Source organism: Martes martes (genome assembly GCF_963455335.1).
Source record: "Martes martes genome assembly, chromosome: 4".
Taxonomy (NCBI): Eukaryota; Metazoa; Chordata; class Mammalia; order Carnivora; family Mustelidae; genus Martes; species Martes martes.
Genome location: NC_137891.1, coordinates 147,967,538 through 147,981,976, shown reverse-complemented (window position 1 = coordinate 147,981,976; position 14,439 = coordinate 147,967,538). Strand labels below are relative to the sequence as shown.

The window sequence follows — 14,439 nt, the reverse complement described above, 5'->3', positions numbered from 1 at the left end:
GTGTGTTGTGTGATATGTAAGACTTAAGATACTAATTTTATTTCAAGGAATGTTAAAGGTTTTTCCCCTTTCAAGGAGAGTTCACAAAAATCCCAATTTGTGAGACCGAACGACCAGAAATGTCCTAAAGTGTTCTTCTAACCTTAGGATGGGACTCTCATGTCACACGTATTTTTAGGAAAATGTCTGTCATGTGTATCCATGTGTACGAACCTTAGCTCTTCTATCTCTGCTTTTAGGCCTGACAACCAACTCTGGTGACTTTAAGAGTCCTAGCAAACACTCCCAAGCAGTAGTCACTCAGTTACAAAGCTCGTATTTCTTGCTCCTGGAACAGACCAGGCCGGGAGTCAGGTGATGAGCAGCTTTGCAAAGTTACTCAGGGATTCAGGCTCCTTCCAACTAGTGACCCTATCAAAGCCAATGGCCCGGTTGTCACTGGCATCCAGCTAAGGGAAAGTGCCCAAACCTCATGTGGGAGGTCTTTCCCAATTCTGTTCGCATCTCCTGAAGATAGGAGACACCTGAGTGCAAGGGAGGCTGGGGAATGCAGTTCTAGCAGCTTGAAGGAGGGGGGGGTTAGTGACCAAGTGGACAAGCCAGGACAACAGCTCCTGATGACCACATCCAATGCCCTAAGAAGCTGTCCTCTTCCTGAGCTACCACCCCTCACCTGGGCCCTTCGCATGGGTCCCCCGGCTTCTAGTGGGATCCCATTTCCACCTACACCAGGTCACACTAACCAGCAGCAGAAGTCCAAAAATGGGGAAGATTGGCCATAATCTCCTGGCCCCACCAAAGCTGGCCCTCCCCCGTGCCACCCTTCAGCCCTTGACCATTGGCATGCAGATCCAGAGGGGGGAACCCACTGGCAGCGAAGTCCATGTCTAACTCCATGTTACGGTCCCCCGAACAGGAAACGACAAAGGCTAGTTTCCAGGTCACACTTTTATTTTTACAGAAGCAGCAGCCACGCAGCCACGGGGACGTGCGGTGTTCTGGACAGCAGGCACGGCTCCTGCGCTGCCAAGAGCCTGCCAGGGACGCTCGGGCCCTTCTCCTTGGTCCCCAGGGTCATGGGAAATGTAAAAGCCACACACCATGCACTGCTGCACGCATCCCCCACCCCTTCCCCTTCCGTAATAGCTAAGGAAAGGATGCATCCTTCCGGCAGAAGAGACTGGCTGCAATTGGGGTTCTATAGAAAACCCTCGTGCAGCCAGAGGAACTAAGGGCTCTGGAGGGGAAAGGCCTATTCCTTTACTTTGCACACACACTCACCCCGGAGCCAAGTTTCACTCCCCATGAAACCACTGCATGGATGGACAGGGATAGGGCCGAAGGGATGGGACGGGACACGACGGGACGAAGCCTGTCGTGTGGCCCGCATGCTTGGGGGTCGGCCCGTCGGGGCACCAGATGACGGGAACAGAACATAAACCTGAGGCTGCTGTGATCCCGAGACCTTCCCTTCCAAGCCCCAGTTTCCGGGTGAGGTCTGTGAAGGGCAGGATTTTGGTTTTTCTAGGACTAAGGGCGATAGAGGCTGTTAGCAGCTCTGGCTACCCTCCCAGTGGCTTAAGGAGGGGGGCCCTCTGATGGAATGCCAGGGCCTTCTGGGCTGGGCCCCTCTGCTCGGGCTAACCATTCCTCCACAAGAAGCAGGATCATCAGTTTAGCGTCGAGTGAGAAACACAGGAGCCCACCAGGAGGGCAAAGGCCAGAATTCACGCGCTCTGCAGACGAGCTGGAGAATGAGGTTTCTTATTTGTTTTTCTCATGCCCCCTCCAGAGGCCAAATGGGTAAGGGGAGGGGTGGGTTTCCTTTGCCTTCTGAGTGCCACGAATGCGCCCAGCACTCACAGGACCACACAGGGACACCTGGCAGGGTGCTGGGCCCACGGGGGTATGGCCAAGCACCGTCAGGGAAAGCCTGGCTCCATTGGGATTCTGGCAACCGGCAGTGACAGGATGGACCCTTTCCTGAGAGCCACAGGTGCGCTTCTCCCAGAGTGATGGGAGAGCTGGCCTTGGACTGAAGGAAGGACCTCACGTGAGAGACAACCCCCGTGTCCACGTGGAGGGTGGGTGAGGGGCTGCAGCTCGGAGATGACTCGCAGACGGTCGCCCGGCTTGCTGACAAGACAGCAGGGACAGAGCCTCCCAGGGCACTGCTCACGCGTGCTCGCTCTCTCAGCATGTCGCTGCCCGGCAGAGTTCACTCCATCCTTGCTCCCTACTCGACCTTCTCAGGTGCTGGGTCCTCCTCGGAGGCCGGGCTGTTCTTCAGATGGACTCGCAGAACCAAACAGGCTTTCACAAGTTGGGGAGGACCTAGGGAGGCTCCCTTCCTTCTGGAAGGGAAACGGGGCTAATTTTCTCTGAGCTTAGGATCTGTAAGGCACTGAAATTAACTACAGCAGTGGGCGGGGGCGAACGAAGGGAGGAGTGGTTGGAGAAATCAAGCTGCTGGTCTTTCCTCTGGGCCCCACAGTGAGAATCTGCACCAAGTCTCCATCTACTTGCTTGGTGGGGTCCACCCGCCACCCCCCACTGCATGCCGCAGAGCAGCGTAGAGGCACCCCCCTCGCCCCCGTAACTAGGCAGGCTCTGGGGACTGGAAGAGGCACGGAGGGTTGGGGAGCCAAGGATGGGCGCGGGTGCTCCGGCCCCAGTTCAGAGCGGGAGCCACTCCGCCTGGGCTGGGACAGGAGCCAGCCCTAAAACGTCTTCTCTGAGGGCATGGTCCTCGCTGAGACGTGGGTGACGGCTGGGGTGGGTGCGCAAGCCTGAGCCGGAAGGAGGAAGGGGCAGGGCGTCACCAAGGACGGCAGAGGGAACTTTGGACGGGGACCTGGCTTTGGCACAGCACACTGTGGGCCTGCCTGCCCTGTCTGTCGCCCTCCGGAGACCCGGGGGTCTCTCTGTAAGGGGTGCTCTTGGCCGGCTGAAGCAACAGCGGGGGCGACTCTGGACTGTCCCCTTCACCCTGCCAACCAAATCTGGGCCCAGGTGACCTCACATGGGGCCCTCCTGGACTTGGCGCTGAACCCACAGCTCGCCAGGCAGACATGGTGCTGAGCGGGAGGCCACAGCTGGCGCAGCGGAACCCTCAGGGTCCCCGGCGAGACGTCCACCGGTCCTGGATGCCTACGGCCGGCAGGCAGGCACTGTGACCCCGTTTCAACAGATGGGCAGCTGGGTTCGGAGGAGCTGGGTGACCCGGCCAGAGTCACACAGCTCACGAGGGGCTGAAATGGGAACTGGACTCAGCAACATCAGACTCCAGAGCCCACGTCCTTTGCCCTCCACTTGGCTGCCCCTGGGAGCTAGAGCTAGCCATCGGGGCAGTCCGGGTGGGATTTCTGGAAGGGGTTCTTTCTGGAAGCATGGATCTGGGAGAGTAGCCAAGCTTGAGTGAAGAGAAGATGCCTCCTGGACCTGGGGACAGGGCCCCCCAACATGTCTGTCGATTTCCGGGCGGGCCCCCGCTCAGTGCCTGGCGGCCTTGCAGATCTTGTCGTACACCTCGGGGAAGGCGTCCTGGCAACCAAGGCGCTCCCGCAGCCTGTGGTACAAGGAGCCGTCAAACATCTCCCAGAACTCCTCCCGGCTCATGTAGCAGTCGGCATACAGCATCTGGAACCTGGGAAGCACAGGAGGGTGAGGCTGCCAGGGGAAGGGGCCCGAGAGGCCCCCACTGGGTCCCTGACAGGCTGCAGGAAGCACTCATGGAGGATTTCCCGTTTACCCACTGCTGGCCAGGTGGGGTGGGGGCGGGGCAGGAGTGCTTGCCCCACATCCATCACCCCCAAACTTTGATCAAAGCCCTGTGTTGTCCGTTGCCCTCCACTGCTCAGGAGGCTTGGCTTTCCATCACCGTGGACTTGGGGCTTTCACAGACCTGGAATCATACAGTACTCCTTTCTCCTGGTTTTTTCAGTCCGCATAACTATGCTGAGATGTGCCCACATTAAGTCCATCAAGGGTCTGTTCCAGGCTGGTGTCTGAGCTATGCTGTCCTGGGCCTCTGTGTGTGTGGCTTTCAGTCACTGCTCCCTCCCTCCTTTGCTGTGCGTTTCCAACTCCGAGCAACAGCCCAGAACCTATCTAAAACCACATCACCATGTGCCCTGGGGCGCAGAGTAGTGGTCCTGGGGCTCTGTGCCCAGCACCTGGGGGATGCTGGCGTGCTCACAGGAGGGGTGCAAGGAAGGGGGTGAGAAATCCCACCTGCAGACTTCCACAGGGTGATTTCCAAACCAGAGGGCGACCAGGACTCCACACTCCCTCGGCAACCAGCAGGCCTGGCTCCCGGGGTGCCTGCCTTGACCTTCCTCTACACCCCCGGCAGCAGAGCCCTGGTGCTGGCGGCCTGGGGAAGCACGCCACGCTCGGGACCACTCACCCATGCACGCTTCGGACGAACTTCTCTAACTGCCGCATGCAGGACCTGGCTTCAAAGTGCTTCACACGTGGTTCCCCGTAGGCTCCAATGTCGACATAGAGCTCGGCCTCATCCCCCTTGGGGTGCACCAGGCCCGGCTGGCTGGGCAGGATGAACGGGCACAGCCAGATGGGGTAGACCTGGGTGGACCAGGGAGAGGGGCATTGGTGCTTTTCCTGCAACAGGGGCCAGGCTCAGGGTGGGCCCATTCCACCCTTACCCAGGGACCCCTCCCTTTGCCCACTGTTTCACTCCCAATCCCCGAGGCTACGGCTGACAGCAGCAGCCCCCCATGCCTTCTCTCCTTTCAGGGTCATCACGGGGAAGGCCCATTTTACAGCCGGGAACACTGAGGTCCAGGGCATCCCACCCCCTGCTCACGTGGATGTCACTGTGGAAGGTGTGCACTGCCTGCGACAGGCATTTCATGGGCACCAGCATGTCCTGGACCACGTGGTGCTGCTCGTACAGCTTGCGCAGGGTCTCGCCTTGGGTCAGCTTTAGGAGCGAGATCTTGGGAGGCACCATCCATCCAAAGAGATAGCGGAAGACGGGGTTGTTGCCGAAGGGGATGATGTCCTGAAAGATAAAGGTTGGCAGTGGAGAGAAGGGGCCAGCAGGGCCGAGGGTCCCGTGGGCCAGGGCTCAGGTCCTCACTCAGGGCTCCATGACAGGGCGCACTCAAGTGTGGAGGGGAATGGTGGTGCCCAGGACTGGGTCTGGGTTTCAGTTTCAGCTCTGGCCTTTACCTGCTGCAATGACCTTGGGCTAGTGACTTTAATTAACCTCTTTGGGCTTAGTTTCCTTATCTGTAAAATGGGACTGGAGGGAATAACGAAATACTGCCTAGAAGGCCTGTAGCCCAGTGCTAGGAGCAAAATAAGATCACTGTAATTGTGCTGTGGAGGTCAGGGTGGCTGGCACACAGAGGGCACTCCGTCAGTGGCTGAGAAATAAATGTTACTGAACAAGAAGAGCAATTATGGGAGAGCTTAAGCAATTCCCCTAAAGTCACAGCCAAGGGCTGCTCTTATTGGCAGGGGCGGGGTGGCGGGGAGGAGGTCTGGCTCAGGGTCAGCCACTGGCCCACTGGTTCACAGCATCTCCCGAGGGGCTTCCTCCAACTCCTGTGTAAAATGCGACGGCTCCCCACGCCTCCATGCGCAAAAACAAACTGTCACCTTTCAAGGGCAAGCTTGACGGCTGGCCTCCAACCCCAGGCAGAACAAGCCACCTCTCTCCCATGCCTGTGGCCCTTCACAGCCTGCCTGCCTCCTCCAACTCAGCTTCCCCAGAGACCCTCCTAAGCAGAGGCTGTCTTCCTCATCCATGCTCAACCCACCACCGGGAAGGAGACCCCTCCCTCAGCACTGCTTCCGACAATGCCCCGTGCCCCCCACTAGCTGGCCACCCTGCCCCAACAGCACAGACTTCGGGTCCCTCCAGTCACTATCCTCCTCCCTTGCTCCAAGCCTGTCTTTTTGGGATGTAAAGGAATGCTCTTGGCTTCAAGAGTGCTACCCTACTTCTTTTTTTTTTTTTTCTTAAAGAGGAGTGACCTTTTTTGGTTTTAAGATTTCATTTATTTATTTCAGAGAGTGAGCAAGCACCTGCCCATGAGCTGGGGAAGGAGCAGAGGGAGAGAGACAAGCAGATTCTGCGCTGAGCGCAGGGCCAGATGTGAGGCTCCATCTGACGACCCGGAGACTAGGACCCGGGCTGAAATCAAGGGTCAGATGCTCCACCGAGAACCACCCAGGTGCCCCCGAGAACATTCCTTTATTCATTAAATAATTACGAGGTGCCTAAGAGGTCTGGTATGAGGTTCCATGCTGGGTGCTGGGGATACCAAAATAACTGAGACATGATCCCTATCCCTGTCCTGAGGAGTTGAAGAGACAGGCCACACACAGGATGACAGGGGGGGAAGAGCTAGGACAAACAGACACAGGGCCCACATCAGACTAGGGGTCAGGGTGGCTTCCCAAAGGAACCCAGGTGCTAAGCTTTGGAAGCCGAGTGACCCTCCCTCCTCTCCCCTGGGACGAGCTCTCCGACTGGCAGCACACTCCTACATGGGAGGGACCCATCTGTGCCTGGCCCTGCCTGGCTCTGTGACCCAGGCACCTGCATGGATGCTGGCACATGACCGGAGGACACTGTGTAGCTTGGCTTTTATTATTTCCTCGCTTGTTTTTGGAACAGCCACACACACCCACAGTAGAAATCCCAGCCATCCAAAGGTCAGGCCTCCTCTCACATCCTCCCCGTTGTACCCCTTAGTCCTGACCCCACTTCATTCTTCCCCGACTCAACTTCTGTCCCCTCCCCAGAGGCAGCTGTTGTTAGGAATGATCTGTGTCCCTTCCTAGAGACACTCGCTGTGTTGATGTGCAGGTGGGCGTAGAGACGGACAGCTCAAAAGCGGCAGCATCTCACAGTCTCGTGCTTCTCCCCTCCTCCTGCGCCTCGGTGCACAGCCAGCCAGCACACGCTTGGTCGTGGGTGCCACCCCTGCTCTGTGGGGACCCACACACCACAGCTCCTGGGACAAATCTGGTCCACGAATAAAGCCCTGCTGGGACACAGCCATGCCCCCGTGCTTCCGTGCTGTCTGTGGCTGCTTCCAGGCTGTAAGGGCAGAGTGGCCTCTGGAGAGACCTCATGGTCCACAAACCCCAAACGGTCATTTGGCCCTTTCCAGTGCGCTGATCATTGCCCTCCTGTGTGAATGGACCCCAGCTGACTTAATCAGTTCAGTACGGATAAGCATTTAGAGGATTTCCAGACCATTCCAGTGAGTATCCTTTCTACATGTGTCTTAGCCTAAATTCCTAGAAGTGGAAAATTCTGGTTCAAACCCTGCGTGCCATTTTAATAGGTTATCTCAAGAACGGGTGACAGGCCACACTCTCCCACACGACACCAGGGGGCGCTGTTTCCCCACGCCCAGGCCAAGCAGTGTTGTCAAACTTCTGCCTCGTGAACCCTGCAGGTGAAAACTGGGACTCTGGCCGTTCTCTTTGGTCTGGCTTTAATGCAGTGAGACCTGTCATCTCTCTCATGTTTAAAAGCCATTTATATTTTTCTCTTTAAAACAGTTGTTAGCCAGAAGTATCAGCTAGAACCATTCCTTTTCCAGAATATCAACTCAGAAAAGTTCAAGCGTTTAACAGTGAGCCTTGCCCTCCTCCTTTAGCTCCTCCTGTCTGCCCCATGATTCGTCCCTCTGCCTCTGAGTGACCTCAGGCCCTGTGTCCCTGGCTTCAGTTCCAGTCTCTTGCTCTTGTCTGCCTTTACCGTTTACCTGTGTCCAGCCTGCTCTGCTCTGTGGGATCCCATGACAGATCCAGGGGGCCTGCCAGGCCCCCAAGCCCCAAAGGCAAGCCCCATGGCAATGGCATTCGAAGAAACCTGAACCACCAAGAACCCCATCTAACACTTCCTCCTGGTGCTACTTCCCCGTATTAGCCAACCACTTATGCTGGCTGGAAAGGAGGATGTATAAGGGAAGGGAAAGAGGGGGCTGCCCAGAGTCCTCTTTCTCTTCAGTGCTTCCTTACTCACCAGTAAGCCACACTAGAGTGTTGGTAGAATGTGAATGTTACCAGGAAGGGAGATAAACACAACTGAGGTAGTTTCGTGCGGCACCTCCACTGGGCCACTAGGAATGAAACCACTCACGTGAAGAGCTCAATACTCCTATATTTCTATTGAAGGGATGAACAGTAAATTCATTCCAATAATTTAAATTATTTTCTTGGGGGGCACCTGGGTAGCTCAGTGGGTTGAGCCTCTGCCTTCAGGTCAGGCCATGATCCCAGGGTCCTGGGATAGAGCCCTGCATCAGTCTTTCTGCTCAGCAGGGAGCCTGCTTGCCCCCCTCCTCTCTGCCTGCCTCTCTGCCTACTTGTGATCTGTCTGTCAAATAAATAAATAAAATCTTTAAAAAAAAATTATTTTCTTTACTTAGAACATTAAATAGCAAATTTAAGAGGGACCCTGGTAGTATCTTTGACAGTACTCTTTCCCTGCTTTTTGCACTGGGCCCTGCAGATCATATGGCTGGCCTTGACCCCCGACATATTGCTGATTAACTGAACTGGGTGAAGGCAGGCCTGGCCCCGGAGTGACAGGATTGGATGAGAGGTTCAGCACCTGTGGCTGATTAAAGGGTGAATTCAGCACGGAGGAATCAGGGTGGAGGGCTGCCTGAGGGAGGAGGAGTTCACCCCCGGGGAGGGGAGAAAGGCATGTACTTGACATCGCCTTCTTTGTAGAAGTCTGGGCTTCTGCAACTCTACTGTGGTGGATGCTGTGGTGCTCCGCCCGGATGCCCTATGTGCAAATCTCAGGTGTAAGACACCCATCCTACCAGACTCTTCCTTTCACCTCGGGCAGGACAGCCAGTGCTGCACGGCACATAAATAGAAGACAAACCTCATTATGAATCCTAGCTCTGTGGTTTAAAAAAAAAAAACACAAATTCTTCCTCCTGAAACCAATACTACACTATAATGTTAACTAACTTGAATTAGAAAAAAACAACAAAACACCCACAAATGCTTTGCTACTCCTTTCTTCAAAGAGGGTGGAGTGTGATTTGCCTCGCCCTGATGCGCGCTGGACTTGCTCTAACAAGCAGCGGATGGCAGGGCTGGCGGAATGTGAGGAGATGGGCCCTGTAAGGCATTGGGGCTCCTCCTCGGTCTCTCTCCTGGATGGCTCCCGCCGCCCTATCCTGAGGACACTCGAGCAGCCCACATGGCGAGGAACAGAGGCCTCTTGTTAGCAACGTGTGAGAGAACTTTCTGGAAAATAGATCCTCCATCCCTTCGCAAGCCTCCGGATGACACCAGACTACAGCCCTGAGCTGAAGCCACCCACATTAGTTCCCCTCCAATCCCTGACAATCAGAAAACTGTGAGATAACAGAAAATAATGAAAAGATGTTTGAATAATGAAAAGTTGTTTCAATCCTCTAACTTTGGGATAGTTCATTATGCAGCAAGTTATAATTACACTTGATCTCTTTCTGAGTTGTGTTACTTTGGACAACCTAAGCCTCAGTTTCCCCCATCTGTAAAATGGAAAAGACACAAGGACCCACCCTCCTGGGGCTGTTAGGAAGTTTGAGATAATGCGTGTATGTTTCGCGTAACAGCTAACATGTAAAGCGATTACCGTGTCCTATTGTTACCTTTCTGATGTTCTTCTCGGGGTCCCTTGCTGGTCCTCTTTCTTTTCTTGTCCTTTAAATCTTCTTGCTCCTGACAAAAGCACACCTCCCACAATCCTAGCACTGCTCTTGGCAAGCACAGAGAGGGAACCAGGTCTTTTGCATTTGGCAAAATGCCCACCACTGACAGTGGTCAAGGGAGCTCACCTGGAGGAGGGGGGCGGGTCCCACGCTCCCAGGCCCTGATGAGCCCTCCACCCCGCACTCCTCCAACCCCTCACCACAGCCCCACCACTTCGGCCTATGAGACGTGGCCCAGAGTTAGGACAGATCACCTTCTCCTAGGAGACGGCCAGCTCTAACTCCTTCATGCCCGTCAGCCCTGTTTAACCTGGTCCTCACGGCTTCTAGGTGCCCAGTGACCTACCATGATGCAACACGTCTTTGTCTGACTCCACCCGGCCCTGTCCCCTTATCTCCCAAGCCATCCTCCATGTCCTTGTGGTGTGACATCAGCAAAGCCCCTCTATCCTCAGTCTCTTCGCTCAACATTGTCTCCGTCTGCCTGCTCTTAGCTGGGCCCTGGCTGGCCCCTGCAGGCCTCACTGCCATCATTTCCTCTCCCACGACCGTCTGGGGTGGATGGAGCCAGGGGGCGGGGGGGCTCCTCCTGCTACCTCCTTGCTGCTTCCGGCTTGCTGTTCCTCTCCTCAGCAACTTTGGTGCAAGTTGCACAACATGACCAATGCACTAAATACCACTAAATGGTACAATTTAAAAGGTTATTTCTAGGTTACAGGACATAGGAAAAAAAGAACCCAGGTAGCCTGGCTGAGGACCCATGCTCTGGCTCTTCCTCTGCCTGGCTCATCCCCCCACCCCCGCCCCCACCATGTTCAGGTCCCGGTGCACAAGTCACCCCCAGAGAGGTCTTCTCTGTCGCCCCTCTTTAAAATGTCACTGCACCTCACCCCTCCACGCATAACAGCAAATTCTTGCTCACCTTTCAAGGCCAAGCTTGATGGCCACCTCTGACCTTAGAAAGAACAAGCCGCCTCCCCTTCTGGTTCCTGTGGCCCATCACTGTGTCAGGGTGTGTCAGCTTGGTCAGGCCACAGTACCTCAAGGGCAGAGCACGTGTGTGTGCGCCCAAGCACCTGGTCCATGCCCCAGCACAAAGCAGTCGCTCTGGGACAGGCTCTGTGTCCAAGTGAAAGCACTCTGCTCCCCCCGGAAGGAGAGGACTATGGTGTCATGTCCACGGGCACTCCCGGTCCTCGGGAGAGGGCTGCTCTTGCCCTCAGGGAGGGAGTGCGGCCACAGTGCCAGCTGCCCTGGTTCCCTGCCCGGCCACCTGGGAAACCCGAGCCTCACCTGGAGCTCCCAGAAGATGCTGCGCGTGTGGCGGTGGTAGTAGTGTCTCAAGGGAATGTACTCCAGGCCCTCCCGGTTCGTCTTCAGGTAGTTCTCCACGTGCTTGAAGAACCAGGGCTTGTAGTAGTTGCCAATGCTGTTCAGCTGAAATGACAGAGGGCATGGTGTCAGCCCACAGACGAGAGCTGGACACCGTCGGGCCGGAACGGTGATACCTGGCTTTGGTTCAGCACCCCTGGCCTTTCCAAAGCTTTTGTGTCTGTCACCACCCTTGAGAGTTCTGAGAGCCTAGGGAGGCTGATCACCAGGGGCACTCTCTCGCAGAGCAAGGTTGCGTGATGTGCCCAGGGCCAGCAGCTGCCAAAGGTCTAGAGAGCGCAGCCACCCCTCACAGACAGAACCGAGAGGGACGCCTCCCCTCCTACCCCCTCACCAGGTCCCGTGGCCAGCAACACTAACTGACATGGCACTTCCCCTGCCAAAACCAAACCCCACGACCCTCTGGGTGCCGTGTCCTGGCAGGCAGCTCCCCCACCCGCAGAGGAAGCTCCCAGAGTGAACCTAATGCTTGCTGGCACCAGGCCCCCCAGCCTCCAATGCCTAAATCTGATAATGAGACAGCTTTCAGTCCCAAACGGTTCAGGACTTCACCTGCTGGGGGCCCCGGCCTGACTTAGCCTCTCTGGGCCTCATCGTCCTCGTGCATGGAGCAAATTCTGGGCAGGTGCCTTTGGAGAGAGGCAGAGCTCCAAAGCTGGGGCCAGACCCTGGCCTCTGTCACCCACTGGCTGTGTGACCTGGGGCCGGTCACTCTCTCAGCCTCTCTCTTCACATATAAAATGGCAATAAAACTATAGACTTCGGGGGTGGTTTTCTGTGCCTATCAGAACTCACACACACACGCTGCAGACACTCAGGCCCCACATCAGACTACCTTCCCAGGGGGTGGGAGAGGCTCCCGAGTTTGATGGAGCAGGTGAGATCACACCCAGCTGGGCAGCAGCACAGGGTGAAGAGGGAGCCGAGAGCAGCGGCCACGTGGCAGAGGCCAGATGCTGCCTCAGAACCATCGGGGAGGTAAAGGCAGGAGCAGAGGCAAGATGAGCTTTCCCAGCGTAGCTCATGGAGGAGACTAATCACACCAACATGCTCCTTCATGGGCTGGCACTGGGCACTGTGTCTCTTTCACAACCTTGCAAGTCAGAACTGTCCTTGTCTCCCTGAAGAGGAGGCGGAGAACCATCAGGATTGAACAGAGCACCCGAGGCCACACGGCTGACAAGGGGCAGGGCAAGGACTCGAGCCTGTTCCACGTTGCACAACGAGGCCAGGGTTGGGCAGTGGGGAATTTGAACCGTGGGCTCTGGAATGTGAGCATTATTAAAACAAAAAATAAAGAACAATCACTATTTTCCCCCGATTCCAAAAACAAAGTAAATGCCTCGTGGGAACTTCAAATGCTGCAGAAATACGCAACTTGGCAGGAGAGACCTTGCAGCCTCGTGCTCCAGAGTAACTACTAACACCGATGTGTACCCAGGAGGCTTTCTTTCCTGTGCGTTCACATGGTTTTATAAACATGGGATCGTCCTGCGCAGTTTGCGGACTCGCTTGTCCTACAACATACATGGCTGGTGCTGGGCAGGCCGCTCTGAGCCCTGCTTTCAGTACTGGCAAAATGGAGCTATTCCCAGCCCTGGAGTGGCTGCGGAGACCAGAAAAGCTGACAAGGAAGGTACCCATCATGGCGCCTGCCCCCTGGGCACAGCGGTCAGTTCCCAGCCCTCTCTCCATCCCCTCCCCCAGGAGCCTTTGGCCCCATCTCCGGGAGCAACACTCCAGCCCCTCTGGGTGTCCCCTCGTGCAGCAGGCCACTATGCTGGCAGGAATCTGGGGCCACGAGGTGCCAGGAAGCTGGGCTAAAGAGCCTGTTGGTGGGCACCTGGGTGGCTCAGTGGGTTAAGCCGCTGCCTTCGGCTCAGGTCATGATCTCAGGGTCCTGGGATCGAGTCCCGCATCGGGCTCTCTGCTCAGCAGGGAGCCTGCTTCCCTCTCTCCCTCTCTCTCTGCCTGCCTCTCTGTCTACTGTGATCTCTCTCTGTCAAATAAATAAATAAAATCTTAAAAAAAAAAAAAAAGAGCCTGTTGGTGCAAGTCTGTTTGAGTGTGGCTAGCATGGCAGAGCAAAGGACACTGTGTGCTGGCCTCTGCCCGCTGGTACAAGGACAGTGAAAACCAACAGGAGCAGAGCCACCTGATCTAACCCCGGGGGACGGCGGGGGACCTGGCCGCACACCTGGCTGTGGCACCAGCTGCATAACGGAATCGAGGCTGGGGCGTACCTGGGTTCAGGCACTCCCTGTGCTCCTCAGACTCAGTAGGAACCTTCGTACCAGACAAGCCCAGGAGATGCTAAAGAACCCAGATCATGTGTCTCTCCCAGGGCTCAGGTCCGCTGTGGCAGCCAGGTGGCCCCGTGAGCTGCAGGTCCAGCCTGAGCACTCAGGGAACACGCCACTCCTTAGCTCTGGGCCTCCTTTGTACATGGGAGTGAGCTGCCTTCCCCAGGGGCTCCTCTGGGCCTGCAGAGGGCCCATCCCAGGGCCGGACACACCGGACAATTCCCGAGCAGCCCACAAGAGGGCTATTTGGAAGACACACTCCTCAAATGAGCTGTCCATATGTCTAATGCATCTGCCACTCTCTTCCCCCAGCCCTGTTCCTGATGGGCGTCAGGACACTTTGTACAAGTCTGCAGCCTGGGTACCCAGCCCCTCTCCCACTGACACCAGGTGAGCCTTGGAGTAAGACCTTGGTCTTCTAGGGCAATAAGGGAATTGGTTATGGTGTTCCAACATTTAACAAGTTATAGAAACCCTGCTGCCCAACTATAACCTTAGGCAGCATCTAATAGAGCCAACAGGTCCCAGAAGAGCCAGTACAGTGGTGGATGAGCAGAGGGAGCGGCCCCTCTAATGGACTGCCTGGGAGAAGGTAGAAAGACATCTGTATTAGATGTCCTTCCCAGGCGACCAGGTGCTAGGTGACCCACACTGATGCCTCAGCCTGGGTCAGGCAGAGCCAGGGCCTGGAGTGTGACTCGGCACAGGGGCTCTGTGTCCAGTCTTTCTGCTCCTGCTCCAGGATCCCCACCCTCCAGTCCCCACCACAGTGCCCCACCAGGACAGGTCCTCAGTCAGTGCCTGTGAACACTGCTGGGTTATAGAAGCTGATGTGCCAGAGAACTAACACTGACCTAGGGGTCAGAGACCTGCGCCCTGCTAGCCTTGAGTGCTCAGGGAAGTCTCCTCCCCATCCTGGCCTTGTTTCTTTATTTAGAGACGGAACCGTACCAGACGATTTTCAAGTCCTTTATAATTTTAAAAGGTTTTAAGTACACAGGTATAGATCAAGAGCCTTAAGAGTACCTAGCCTTTGA

The 14,439-nt window shown here is 56.0% G+C and overlaps 1 protein-coding gene across 1 annotated transcript in view; it reads right to left on the bottom strand.

Moving 5' to 3' along the window:
- Positions 1-931: 931 nt before the first annotated feature.
- The window catches only part of DHCR24 (24-dehydrocholesterol reductase), a 29,946-nt gene continuing 16,438 nt past the window's right edge, over positions 932-14,439 (bottom strand). Inside the window, exons 6-9 of the mRNA XM_080802662.1 lie at positions 11,001-11,144; positions 4,829-5,026; positions 4,409-4,587; positions 932-3,646 (exon numbers count right to left, since the gene is read on the bottom strand). Coding sequence (XP_080658788.1) covers positions 3,493-3,646; positions 4,409-4,587; positions 4,829-5,026; positions 11,001-11,144 — 675 coding nt within the window. The 3' untranslated portion in view covers positions 932-3,492. The remainder of the gene's footprint in view (positions 3,647-4,408; positions 4,588-4,828; positions 5,027-11,000; positions 11,145-14,439) is intronic.